At 47.7% G+C, this 13,481-nt stretch overlaps 2 protein-coding genes across 2 annotated transcripts; both read left to right on the forward strand.

Annotated features, from left to right (window-relative positions):
- Window positions 1–3,090: 3,090 nt before the first annotated feature.
- LOC103183017 (adiponectin-like) lies at window positions 3,091–5,135 on the forward strand. Its single transcript, XM_007900233.2, has 2 exons — window positions 3,091–3,827; window positions 4,616–5,135. The coding sequence occupies exons 1-2, from the start codon at window positions 3,647–3,649 to the stop codon at window positions 5,092–5,094; spliced, it is 660 nt and encodes a 219-aa protein (XP_007898424.2). The 5' UTR covers window positions 3,091–3,646; the 3' UTR covers window positions 5,095–5,135.
- A 2,544-nt stretch (window positions 5,136–7,679) lies between these two features.
- Window positions 7,680–13,459, forward strand: coq4 (coenzyme Q4 homolog (S. cerevisiae)). The gene is made up of 7 exons (XM_042337401.1): window positions 7,680–7,830; window positions 9,148–9,315; window positions 9,990–10,086; window positions 10,699–10,801; window positions 11,337–11,466; window positions 11,950–12,043; window positions 13,108–13,459. Exons 1-7 carry the CDS (start codon window positions 7,680–7,682, stop codon window positions 13,274–13,276), a joined length of 912 nt encoding a protein of 303 aa, XP_042193335.1. The 3' UTR covers window positions 13,277–13,459.
- Window positions 13,460–13,481: the final 22 nt, after the last annotated feature.

Raw genomic sequence — 13,481 nt, forward strand, 5'->3', positions numbered from 1 at the left:
TGCAAGCTGTTAGTAGTGGGCGTAAGTGAATGAATCTCTTCATCACGGTGGTTTGTGCTTTTATCTGCCTCATTTCCTCTCACACTTATCTTCAACCCATCTCCTTGCAAGTTTTATTGCTGTACGTATTTCACTGTTTTTCCTGTGTGTCAATCTTTGCGCCCTTCTCTCTTTTTGCCACTCTGTTTGCACGTGCTTGTTCTTTTCTGGTCTAAACATCAGAGTGGAGTTCAGATATGCAGGAACCGTGCCTTGTGGCATGTGCATTTATCTCCCTTTTTTCGAATAGAGCCAAAGTATCTGACATCCACTTGAACAGGACTGTTTCCAAGAAAAAAAAGGTTGTCAATGAAATTTAATTTTCACGATTTTTAGGCGTGAGTTATTGGGGGGGGGGGGGTTCTCAAAAATTTCGGAATAGTAATTTTTGTAATGTGACCCAAGTTCTGAAATAGGCTACAGGTTGCTTAATTTACAAGTTATTAATCATTTTTTGTCGACAGAAGAGGGAGAGTAAAGTGGTTGTAGCCTTGGACTGAAATGATACTGCGACAAATTAGTCATACATAATGATAATGATCATCGTGCAACCAAACCCCAAACTGAAACCAAATGGCTTTCATAAATAAGCCCAACTGTCGTCCTCCTGGTGTGAATTTTACTTGCGAGTTGAAGAATATTGTTGTTTTCCAACCGGTGAGTTCAAACTGAGTGTAAACAGACACCAAAAAGCTGTGGTCGCACAGGGCCGAGCTCAATCCGAGCACCCAGTCCAGCTGTTGTTTGGTGGCCATTAAATAGCAAGAGGAAATCTGACTAGTCACAATCAATGTGTTTGTATAAATATCAGTGTTGTAAAAAGTAGGAAAAATAGATTACTTAGCCAGTTTTCTTCTAAAGAAAAGGACCCACCAAAATGGGTTGTACATCCAGATGTGGCCAATTCCCTCGATCACTATGCACTTGTTTGGCCTGAGAATTCCCACACATTATTTGATTACATTATCCGTTTTCCGGAGGAAGTGTTGCATTCAGAGAAAATTTCACACATTCCTTTTGAATTGGGTGATAAACAATTGACAGAAGTGGACATCTCAACGAGCCAGGCACCATCTTTAAAAGAAAAATGTGGAACTGCATCCCATTCGGGATTGGTTCCAGTGACAGATGTTTGTGGCGAGATTGACAAACTAGGCTTGTGGAGCAGGCTGAGAATATTATTGTTCCAAATACTCCCTTACAATTCAGCTCCAGGTGTTAAAATTCAGTGTGATAATATGAGCACAATTATAGGCGACATTGAGCTTTAAGACGACATCCCTTTTTGCCCATCAATTTTGGTGAACCCTTTTCTCTCCTTACTGTATCAGGTGTCAGGCTGGCTCAGTTGGTAGCACTCTCACATCTGAGTCAGGAAGACTGTGTGTTCAAGCCCCAGAACGGGATTCTGAACTCACAAGTCCAGGTTGGCACTCCAGTACAATGCGTTGTTAAAAGAGGTGAGACTTTAACTAGAGCTCCTATCTAACTATTCAGGTGGACGTTAAAAGATCCCAAAGAGAATGGAATCTCTCCCGGTGTCCCGGTCAATGTTAGCTCTCGCAGGGCTGCTTAGAATCGATACGCTCAAGACTCGGGAGACCAATGGTTGTTCAACAGAGTTTATTAAGTTTCCGAATATACTTGAAAATATGTTCGCAGACGACTATCGTAATCATGATTACCCTGACTGGCTCGCAACAGTAATGTATGAGGAAATCATAGCATCCCGATCGCAAATACTATCTAAGAAAAGTATACTAATAATAAAATCATATAAGATTAACACAGTGGGTACAAGACGGAAGGTGTGTCATGTGTGGATGCGTGAGTGCGTATCACTATACTACCTACCAGTAGTATATACCATCACCTAGCAGCTGCTTTCGGCAGAGTCACGATGGGGTATTCCAGCAACGAGCCTTGGACCGGGCTGCAGGGTGCACTCTGTCGGTGCCCAGCTCTTGTAGGCAGGATCTCTCTCTCTCTCTCCCTCAGATACTTGGCTCACTCAGCTCCCCCTCTTGGAATGTGCGTGGTGCCTTTCTCTGGTAGGTCAAGTAATCGTCTTGACGGACGTTCTCAGCCTCCTCCTGCTCTCCCAAGTCACCCAGTGATCAGCTGGGCAGACTGCCTGCTCTCTGGTCTCTTGAGTTTTGACTCGGAGTCCGTGTGGTTCTCCCTCCTTCAGCCCTCCTGCTCGTCCTCCAAGGAGTCGTTCTCAATCTTGAGTCTCTGAGGTTTCGGTCGGAGAGGTTAGCCCTTCGCAAGGGTGACCACAGAGCTCCTCCCCTGTTCTCTTCTCGATCTGCTTCACTCAGTTTCTAAAAGTACTGACTCTTACAGTCACATCACCTTTGGACCGTTACCTTCTTCAGATCTACTCATCTTATTCTGCACATACTGTTCATTGCATCGGTACCCCTCAGTGATGGGTTCCCACGCATTCCTTTTCCCCCTCGTGACTCTTCTCCTGACTCCTAATCTCCTCGTCCCAGTCTCCCTGTCCTAGCCTTGAAACTTTTTTCTGACATGTTTCTTTGTTCTGGAAAATGTAACTTCGTCCAACTTCTTTGATAGCTCTAAGCCAGTTTGTACCAGCCTGCTGACCGCTAGGTTCAATTTACTGCTGACTTCAGGGGTTTCATAGGTCATTCAATTGCCCATTTTCCTTATTAAATAACAGCGAATACATTACCCATAATCGTATGACTCAACGCTTATATTCACGATTATAGATAACATAATCAACCATTACTAATCATTATTTACACCAACGACCACACAAATAAAGTTGGTCACTCACTTTGTGGCTGTTTGTGAGACACCATCACTGCAAATTTGGCTGACAGACATGTTTACTTATAAATACACGCCCACTATTGGTGGAAAAAAAAGTTCAGGTCTTTAGAGGACCACAAAAGACATGTTGGGATACAAAATAATCACTGCTATATTATTAAATTTTGTACAGCACTTGAACATTTTCCCTTGATGTGAAAGGTGTGATTACATGGATTATTTTATTATTGAACAGAGCCTGAATTGGGTTGACATTACAGTGTCAGTGGTAAGGTTAGGAACACTGGGACTTCAAAGTTGCAATATTTATATCAATTTAAATAATATAATTTGATGTGAAGTTATTGTTTGATATCAAACTTGCCCCATTTTTCAGTCGTATAAATAGGATTAATCCATCCGCTGCTCAGCTGAATGTCTGCCAGTGTAAATCCGCCTGACTATATCTGAATACTTGAAACCTGGCCAGTGTGCACTGTTCATTGGGAACCATCACTTCAGGCATTTATATCTGGCTTCCAATCGTGAGACGAGAGTTGCTTTTCAATCAGACAAGTGGCCGAAGCCAAACTTTCGGATTCCTCGATTGGTTCAGCAGCTGAATGCCAAAGACTGGACAGTAGGGTGAGAAATAGCTTTGACTGTTGAAGCAGTTAAAAGCTTAAAAAAGCCCCGACATACACAACTAGCAGTGATTCGTCAGAGAGACTCGTTGAAACATCAGTCGCACTGTGAAAGCTTTGGCGATACAAGTATTTTAAGAATATCCTCGTATTCTTCCAGCTTGAAGGGCACTCTTCTGAACATGGGTACCTTGTGCCTTCTGCCTCTGTTGCTGGTGTTTACTCGGGGTGAAGCAGAAACGGCAGACTGTAAAGGGGGCTTTGATGCGCTGGGCATGCCTGGAAGCCCAGGTTACAATGGGATCCCGGGCAGGGATGGACGTGATGGAATTGTTGGAAAAGATGGAGAACAAGGTCCGAAAGGTGAGGATATAAAATTTCTTTTTCTTCCAGTTACACCGCAGATGATAATAATGAATAATAACAATCCTTGCGTTTGATTAATCGCATTTCACGTCGTCGAGAAGTCTTAAAAGCGCTTCGCAGGATATACTGTTAAAGGGTTCGCTGTACTTCGTGAGGAAATGCGTCAGCCGGTTTGCGCACAGCAAACAAACAGCCGTGGAGTGAGTAAATTTCATTCGGGGGATTGCTTTTCCGCGCTTGGAAGGGACAAAATGCCACGAAAGGTTTATTGCGCGCAGGGTCTTACGAACAGAGTTTCACTGTCGGGGTTTTCAGCTCTCGGTCCAGCCTGGGGAATCATAAGAGTATTACAGCGCAGAAAGGGGCCAATCGGCCCAGTGCTGCGTCGTCAGAGGTGCCACCCCTCGGGCGAGATAACGGATTGATTGCCTGTGGGGGGCACCCAATCTGAGCCACAATACTATCCTCGTTCAATATCCACACGTTGTACCTCCACCGGACGGCCACTAGATAGCAGTCAGGACTAGGGATCCTGGTTGGGTTTTTTTTGCCTTTCCCAAATCCATTGGAAAACCGGCACCGATCGGAAGTGGCCATTCAGCCCACTCAGCCTGTTCTACAAGTCTGTCAGATTTTGGGTGGTTCTCTTAATCGCGGGATTGCTCAACGACAAGCGCTCCGAGATGAAGGGTACTCCGGGTGAAGGGCGCGATATAAACGCAAATTGTCGTCGTCGTCTTTACTTCCGAGCTCAGCTGCAATCTCTCTTTCCTCTCCACATAAAGGTGCGAGGGGCGAAGCCGGGAGTGTGGGCATGATGGGACCTCCGGGGGCAAAAGGAGAAGCCGGTCCGGGGTGCACCTGCCCGCCGCAGTTGCGTTCTGCTTTCACCGTCCGAGTGAACTTCAAAGGCACGCCTCCTTTAAACAAACCCATCAGGTTTTCCAACTTAATTTACAACGAGCAGGACCACTACAATCCTCACACGGGGATATTTGTGTGTCGTATCCCCGGCGTGTACCACTTCGCATACCAGCTCCAACTGAATGGCAGGGGCGTCGTGGCACACCTGTATCACAACAGCCGGACAGTGTTAAGAACCTCACAAAAGCTCAACAATTCTGACACAGCCATAACCTCCAGTGGTACCATTTTGCACCTGAGGATTGGGGATACGGTCTGGCTACAAGTCAACACCGAGCAAGACGGCATTTCCATTGGCAGCCTTTTCACCGGCTTCCTTCTGTATCCAGACTTTCCTTAATAATAATAATAATAATAATCCTTGCATTTGATATAGTGCCTCATCACATCCTCTTGACATCTCAAAAGGGTTTTGCATAATATACTATAAATTAAGATGAACCCCCTAAACGTTAAGTCACTCAGACCGTTTAAGAACCGCAGCTTTCATGCTAAATTCTCCCGTCATTTATATCGCACCTTTCATGTCGGGAGGAGATTTCTTTTAACAAAGATTCTGAAGAACGATTCATAACATGTCATTAGATGAATGCATTAACACAGTGCAATTATAGAAGCCTTTTCATATTTTAATCCTATTTTTATACAGGATTTTTAATTCATACTCCTATTTGAATAAAGCTCTGTGTCCTTACATCCTGCATTGGGTTATCTCTCTCGTTTGTTTTGCATTGATGCTCTTTTCTCTGCTGTACTTCCTCACCGGTGCTTTAGAGCTACTTCATATTCGCAGCAGTATAAAGATTTTCCGAGTATCCTCTTTGCCTCTAGATCAAAAGCTTGTGAGCCCAAACCAGTGGGTGGTCACCAACATATGGGGGACAGGCAATCACCAAATCATACCTTCCGTTGCTGCTGAGGCACAGCTTCACACCAGGACTTTGAGCTCACAGCTCAGACTGCTGCTCCGCTTCCATGCTGAAGATCCCATGGTGCTATTGGAAAAGCAAAGTGCGTTCCTCCCGGTGTTCTAACCAACAGCACCAGATAAAATCGACCTTTCACTTATTCATGGCTGTTTGCAGGAGTTTCACTGTGTGTAAATTGACTGCCAGGTTTGCCTACACATCCAAGTCAGTGTGCTTAACAGCAATTCCCTGTGAAGCACTTTCCGAGACTTTTGGAGGTGATAAGGTGCTATATTAAATGCAAGGATTATTATTTATTCTGTCAATCTGGTCCAACCTAGTTCCCACCAAAACAACCTTCCTAAAGTTGAGAGTGTGTTTAAAATCGCTCCATCGCCCTAAAATATAGCTCACACTGTGGGCTTTATTTCCATGGATATTCTCTTCTATAGGAGTGGCGTTTCTGCTGCTGGGAACACTTATGTAGTTAATTAATAATCGTTGCATTTGAATACTAGCACCTTTCACGTCAAGATGATTCAAAGCGCTTCACAGGATGCACTGTAAAATGTAGTGACTATTTTGTAGCCGTACACATACAACTGGATCATTAGGACCTTTGATTAATGCAATTTGTCTCTCTGAATCGGATCCGAAGTACCTGCAAAATAAACAAGATAATAGTGTTAAACACAGCTCTAACGACACGAATATAGTACAGTAAAATACATGCTCCACACCACCACCCTGTGATGAGAGCCTCGTGTAACAGCCTGAAGATGGCATGGTCTGTATACAGTGGAGCTTTCTTTCATTAATTGTTTATAATCTACATTCTCCAACAACTAACCGATCAGTACCTTTAACGATCAATGCCTGATACAATGCACGTTTCGGGTCGATGACCTTCGTACTGACGCAAGGTCATGGACCTGAGACGCTGACTCACTCACGTCCTCTCTCCATAGATGCTGCCTGACCTGCTGATGTGTTCCCGGCCGCTTCTGGATTCACTTCACACGGTGAAGTGAATTGACCGTGCACTTTGGGGGCGAAAACACAGCAGCTAATTGCGCGCAGCAGCTTCCCATCCCACAATCAGCCATGGGTTGAGTGGCCACATTTTTGTTTAATTACACCAGAATTTGGGGGTGAAGTGGGTATTTTGGGGGCGAAGGAGATATTTAGAGTAAGGGGGGGTATTTTTTTTTGGGGGGGGGGTGAATGTGAGTGTTATTTTGGGGTGAGGCGGGTATTATGGTTTTCGCCTGCAAAATACGCAGTCAATTAATTCACTCGACGGGGTATCCCCCGAAGCGCTTTGAGACGTCTCAACGATGTGGTAAGGTGCTGTGTCAAATGCAAGGATTATTATTAATGATAATGATTTGGGGAATATTTTGGGGGTGCAGGGGTATTATTTGGAGGGATTTGGGGTATTATTTGGAGGGATTTAGGGCTATTATTTAGGGTATTATTTGGAGGGATTTGGGGCTATTATTTGGGGTATTATTTGGAGGGATTTGGGGCTATTATTTGGGGTATTATTTGGAGGGATTTGGGGCTATTATTCGGGGTATTATTTGGGATATTATTTGGAGGGATTTGGGGCTATTACTTGGGGTATTATTTAGGGGAAGTTGGGGGGGTATTATTTTAGGGGCATTATGTGGGGGTATTTGGGGCGCGGGGCCTGTGGGGGTGTTCGGGGTGTGGGCCTGTGGGGGTATTTTGGGGGTGTGGGGCTGTGGGGGTATTTGGGGGTGGGGCCTGTGGGGTATTTGGGGTGTGGGGCCTGTGGGGGTATTTGGGGGCGCGGGGCCTGTGGGGGTATTTGGGGGTGCGGGGCCTGTGGGGGTGTGGGGCCTGTGGGGGGTGTGGGGCCTGTGGGGGTGTTGGGGGTGTGGGGCCTGTGGGGGTATTTGGGGGTGTGGGGCCTGTGGGGGTGTTCGGGGTGTGGGGCTGTTCGGGGCCTGTGGGGGCCTGTGGGGGTGCGGGGCCTGTGGGGCAGACGGTGATGGCGAGCGGCTGGTGGCGGGGCTCGGCCCGGGCGGTGCGGGCGGTGCGGGCCCCGGGGCTCGGGCTCGGGCTCAGGGCGGCGCGGATCCCGACCACAGGCAGCAGCGGCCCCCGGAGCCGCCTCCACCCGCGCCCCTCAGCGGGAGAAGGTCAGCAAAGTGCCCCCGCGCCGGGCCCCGGGGCAGCCGCCGCGCCAAACTACCAGCCCCGGGGCCCGGGGCCCGTCCGTGTCCCTCTGTGTGTGTGTCCCTGTGTGTGTGTGTCTGTGTCCCTCTGTGTGTGTGTCTGTGTCCCTGTGTGTGTGTGTGTGTCCCTCTGTGTCTCTGTGTGTGTCCCTGTGTGTGTGTCTGTGTGTGTGTGTCCTTGTGTGTGTGTGTGTGTGTCCCTGTGTGTGTGTGTCCGTGTGTGTGTGTGTCTGTGTCCCTGTGTGTGTGTGTCCGTGTGTGTGTGTGTCTGTGTCCCTGTGTGTGTGTGTGTCCCTGTGTGTGTCTGTCCCTCTGTGTCCCTGTGTGTGTGTGTGTGTCTGTCCCCGTGTGTCTTCCTTTCTTTGTATCCCTGACCCTCTCTCTCTCTCTCTGACTGTCTGTGGGTCTCTGTCTGAGTCTCTTTGTGTCTGTTTAAGTGCTCTGAGACGCGGTCCCACCTGAAGGGCGCTGTATAAACGCGAGTTGTTGTTGTTGTGCGTCCCTGCCAGTGTCTGTGTCTCCCTGTCTGTGTCTCCCTGTCTGTGTCTGTGTCTCCCTGTCTGTGTCTGTGTCTCCCTGTCTGTGTCTCCCTGTCTGTGCCTTTCTGTGTCCGTCTCCCTGTCTGTGTCCGTTTCCTTGTCTGTGTCTGTGTGCGTCCCTGTCTGTGCCTCTCTGTGTCCGTCTCCCTGTCTGTGTCTGTGTCTGTCTCCCCGTCTGTGTGTCACGGCCTCTGCCTCACTGTGTCCGTCTCCCGGTCTGTGTCTGTGTGCGTCCCTGTCTGTGCCTCACTGTGTCCGTCTCCCTGTCTGTGTCTGTGTGCGTCCCTGTCTGTGCCTCACTGTGTCCGTCTCCCTGTCTGTGTCTGTGTGCGTCCCTGTCTGTGCCTCACTGTGTCCGTCTCCCTGTATGTGTCTGTGTGCGTCCCTGTCTGTGCCTCACTGTGTCCGTCTCCCTGTCTGTGTCTGTGTGCGTCCCTGTCTGTGCCTCACTGTGTCCGTCTCCCTGTCTGTGTTCTGCGTATCCGTATCTGCGTCTGTCTTACCCTCAACCAAAAAAAACACTAATACAAATTTAATTTAATTTTCAATCATTTACCTTTCTTAAAACAACTGTGATTTGCTCTTGTGACGTTATGACGACGACAACGATAAATCTTTTCATTTGACGAGTGCAAACCAACGATCCACTTTTCCGTCTGATTATTATTATTATTATTAGTATTATTACGAAGGCGTTTGCGCGCGGTGGCTCCCTGTGTTCACCGGAGATTGTCTGTGACAGGTAGCGGTCTCTCGCGGCTGCACACTGATCAGGCGGCGGGGGCCGAGGGCTTGGACGCAGACGGCCATTACGGTCTGTACCCTTCGCACATCCCCACCAACTTCGTGCAGAAAATGCTGCTGGCGGCCGGTTCTTCCATCATGGCTATCTCCAACCCTTACCGACACGGCAAGTGCGGCTGTTTTTCAACGCTCCTCCCACCCACCGAACCTTCTGGTGTGACTCGTTGCTCGTGGTTTCTTCAGCGCGGTAGGGTTTACCCGGGTTCGATTCCCGGGCGGGGCAAAACCTTAGGCAAGTTTCCTTACTCCACGCACACGTGCCTCTGTTTACCTACGTAGTAAGTGGGAGACCCAGTTATTGGACGATTGACCTGTGGCTTTCTGAGCGGGATCAATAATGCCTTCAAATAATAATTGGGTCACTCAAACCCCGACTGTTTGTGGGGCGCTGCTCGGGGACAGGGGTCAAGACAGACACCGAATCATCTATTCCCTGGTACCCAGTGGACCTGCTGCGGTTTTAGATTTGTGCCTAATTGTCCCACCCTTTGGAATTCCATCCTACATTCCCTTCACCTCGCTCCCTCCCTTGCCTCCTCCAAGGCACTTTCCAAGACCCTCCTCTTCAACCGCGCCTTCGACCGCTCTCCTTCCCCTACCCTTCCCCTGCCCCCCCACTCTCCCCCATTCGCACCCCCCCCACACACACACACACACACCCGCTCAGGTTCAAATCCCTGACTGTCCAGCACCTTGGGACTTCCTCCTGACATGAAAGGTGCTAAACAAATGTCATTTTGTATTGTATTGTAATTTATTTTGTTTGGGTTTCGGTTCCAGACATGGTAGCTGTTCTGGGTGAAACCACAGGCGAGTTAGCAATCCGATCCATGAGGGACAGGATGAGAAACGACCCTGAGGGAAACCAGGTCCTGGAGTAAGTGGTATGATTTTTTGCTCACACTATAGGAATCTATCCACGGCTTAAGGAAAAATAATGATCTTTCCATTTGACAAACGTCAGTATGTCTCGACTAAATTCCACAGGTACTGTTGTTGAGTGTAGTGACTGTATTTGTTTGCAAACAGCCCGTTTTCCAGTGAGAATGCATGCCATGAATTGGGAGGATTGTTGGGCCAGGACGCTGGGAGAAAAGAAACTCTCCTCTCCTTTTGAATGGGATCTTTAATGTCCACTTCAATGGGCTAATAATAATAATCCTTGTATCTGATGTTGCCTTTAGATGTCGTTTGAGACGTTCTCAAAAGCGCTTCAGAGAATTTACCGTAACGTGGTTCCCTTTACAAAAGGGAATTCACGCTTAACAAACCTTTTAGATTTTTTTGAGGACATATCAAGTAGATTAGATAAGGGGGGAATCAGTGTATTTAGATTTCCAAAAGGCATTCGATTGAGGAGCAGAGATGAGAGTGCGACCAACTGAGATAAATTGCCGCGCTGGGGTCAAACAACAGTGATCTCACCTGGGGAAGTTTTTTTTCTACCCTGGCTTCTGAATGCTGTAACCGTGTGTTCTGCCCTTTTTAGAGAACGGCCTCGAATCCGGATGTCCACCTTGGACATGAACCATCTGAGAGATTTACCAGAAGGCACGTTCGGTCGAGAATACATCCGCTTCCTTGATGTCAATGTGAGTTTTGTCATTTTACAGCGAATGTGGTTACAACTGGGTCCAAAATGAGAAATTACCAGAAAGCCAGGTCATTTCTTGTCGTGGGTAGCCCAGATGTTTGCAAAGTGACTGGTGCATTCAGCTACAAGTGCACAGTCACTACACCTAACAGTAATTACTGATTGGGAGACGTTTCGACATTACGGGTGCAAAATCAAATGCGAGGAGCCGTGTGCAGGGTTCCCTGTTTTGGGAGGGAATCAAAACAATATGTAATATATAATTTGGTCACTCAATCCACGACTGTTTGTGGGACACTGCCGTGTGCAAGTGGCTGCCCTGCTTCACCCACAAACCATGCAATCAATCCACTTTACAGCATTTTCTGTGAAGCGCTTTCAGACGCCTAGAAGATGCGATAAGGCGCTGTATCAAATGCAAGGATTATTATATTAAAATGGCAGAAGTCCCTTCCTTGTCCCCAGTGTCGCTGGCAGATAGTGCGTGGCTGACAGGAAGCTCACACACAGATCAATCCCGTTCCGTTTCACAGAGAGTCAGCCCTGACACACGGATGCCGGTGAAGTTCGTGGATGATGAAGAACTCGCGTACGTGATGCAACGATACCGGGAGGTACACGACCTCATGCACACTTTATTGGCTATGCCCACTAACATGATGGGTAAGTAGGTAAACCTTCATTAAGCACCTTTTTTTTATAGCAATGTAAGCAGTTACCTGCTGCTGATGGGAAGCACTTGTGCTTTCCGTTCGTTCTCCAGTGTTAAGAGCTGCTCCACGTTTAGATTCTCTTGTCTGCTGCTTTGACTTCTTGCGATTGAGTGATCCCGAGACTTGTTTGGGCTTTTTCCCCCCACTCCCCTGGACTGTTGTATCCCGAACAAGTCTCGTTAAACTCCCAACTAAATCAGCCCGAACTCACTTGTGCCTGCAGTGACGCAGCAGAACCCTGTGCCCTTCACCCTAACCCAGACCCACATAGCTTGTCCAAATATAAGCATATATAACGTTGTACATTGATACAGCAGTTTTGTGAAGATTCTCTCTTTGCTCTGACCCTTGCTGCTTGCTCTATGTTCTGAATTTAAGTAAGTAGCATTTTTAAAAAGTCCACTCCTATTGTTTTTGTGCGTGTGTGAAACAGGTGAGGTGGTTGTGAAGTGGTTTGAGGCCGTGCAGACTGGCATGCCCATGTGTATTCTTGGAGCTGCCTTTGGGCCACTCCGACTATCTGCCAGGTAAGAGACAGTGTTTCTCTCTCTCTCCTCTCAATGTGCTGCCCTCACTGCCTTTCTTAAAGAATAGATGACCAGAAGTCCCTCATTACTTGGGACTGTCCCCACGTGAGGTTTTGTGCGTCCCTGGGGTCAAATTTGCCCCGTCTTGAGTTCAGCAACAAACTGAGCAAGAACAATAACATTCTCAAACAGATACAGAAATTCAGCCGTTAATCCGACAAGCTTCTCCAGCATCAGAAATGGTGGCGAGTTAAATTTTTTTGTGTCCCCGGATTCGGTTTACCTTCCCCTCCTCTAGCTATGCGGCATATGGTGCCCGTGCAGACATCCCAAACACAACGCTCCTCACTGTGTGTGAACTCACGACGAGCAGCCTATGCAAGTGTGACGAGAGGTAAAAATCAGAGTTGGGCCTAACCTCTTCTCAAGAGGTGTCGGTGCGTACGTTTCCCAGCAGATGTCAGTGGGTAGCAAACAGGAGTCAGAAACCAGGTTCGATTGCTCTCTTCCCCCATCACTGCTCTGTAGCAAAGAAAAGGTGCCGAGGCCACTTGCCTCAATTCCACCCCCAGGCTGAACGCAGGTAATTTCGTGAAGTGGTGACGCAGTTTCAGGCAAGGGAAAGCTCAGTAGCTGATGTACTATCTATAACAAGAACACCTTGCATTATTTACACAGCACCCTTCACACGTGTGGTTGTGTCTCGGAGCACTTAACAATGCTGGAGTTTGACAATGAGCCAAAGAGAGAGGGGTGGGTGGATGTAGGCACGGTTGAAGAGGAAGGTAATGAGGTACAGTACATGAATTCAGGAGATCTCAAGGGACAATGATAGTGATGAGACATCACGAGGAGGGAAACTAGTTTTATTTAGAGAAACAGAACCTGTGGCCGGGGATCACCACAAGCAATGAGCTGCTCGTCGAGCCTTTTAAATACTTTCTTATCTCAACAAAAATAACTCAGCATGATTTTTTACACTCGCTGGTAGCAGTCAAGCCCGCAGGCCCAGTCACAGGCTACCGATTTCTGTTAAGGCTGTTTTGGTTTCTTGTCTGCCCCAGGAACCTGCAGGTTTCAATAACGGACCTGATCCCATGGGCGGTGCGAAGCGGGAGCAACGCCCAGTTTATGATGAACTTTTACTACGAGAGAAGGTGGGAACAGAGTCTGGAATCGCTGAGGGAGGAGATCGGCATTCTGCTGCCTCCGGAGATTGAGCTGCAGGAGTGAGGAGAGGCAAAGCCATCCTCCGATACAGGAACCCATTAAGGTAACCTCAGTGAATTAATTCATAAACGACAGGCATCAAAGACAATGTGCTGCTCTCTCTCTCTCGCGGGCATAACCTTTTGAGCTGGAGCTCGCAAACGTGTAAATTAATATCGGAATAAAGAATTATTGTTGCTCAAGTCATCAGTTTGCAGAGCTGAACCTA

This window comes from Callorhinchus milii, unplaced genomic scaffold, assembly GCF_018977255.1.
Source record: "Callorhinchus milii isolate IMCB2004 unplaced genomic scaffold, IMCB_Cmil_1.0 Scaffold8, whole genome shotgun sequence".
NCBI lineage: Eukaryota > Metazoa > Chordata > Chondrichthyes > Chimaeriformes > Callorhinchidae > Callorhinchus > Callorhinchus milii.

Excerpts from the sequence above, each read along its gene's own strand:
- coq4 (XM_042337401.1), top strand. The coding sequence starts at position 7,680 with ATGGCGAGCGGCTGGTGGCGGGGCTCGGCCCGGGCGGTGCGGGCGGTG. Across the intron at positions 9,316-9,989 it reads CTCCAACCCTTACCGACACG|ACATGGTAGCTGTTCTGGGT; the intron begins GCAAGTGCGGCT and ends TTTCGGTTCCAG. Across the intron at positions 10,802-11,336 it reads TCCGCTTCCTTGATGTCAAT|AGAGTCAGCCCTGACACACG; the intron begins GTGAGTTTTGTC and ends TCCGTTTCACAG.
- LOC103183017 (XM_007900233.2), top strand. The coding sequence starts at position 3,647 with ATGGGTACCTTGTGCCTTCTGCCTCTGTTGCTGGTGTTTACTCGGGGT. Across the intron at positions 3,828-4,615 it reads TGGAGAACAAGGTCCGAAAG|GTGCGAGGGGCGAAGCCGGG; the intron begins GTGAGGATATAA and ends CTCCACATAAAG.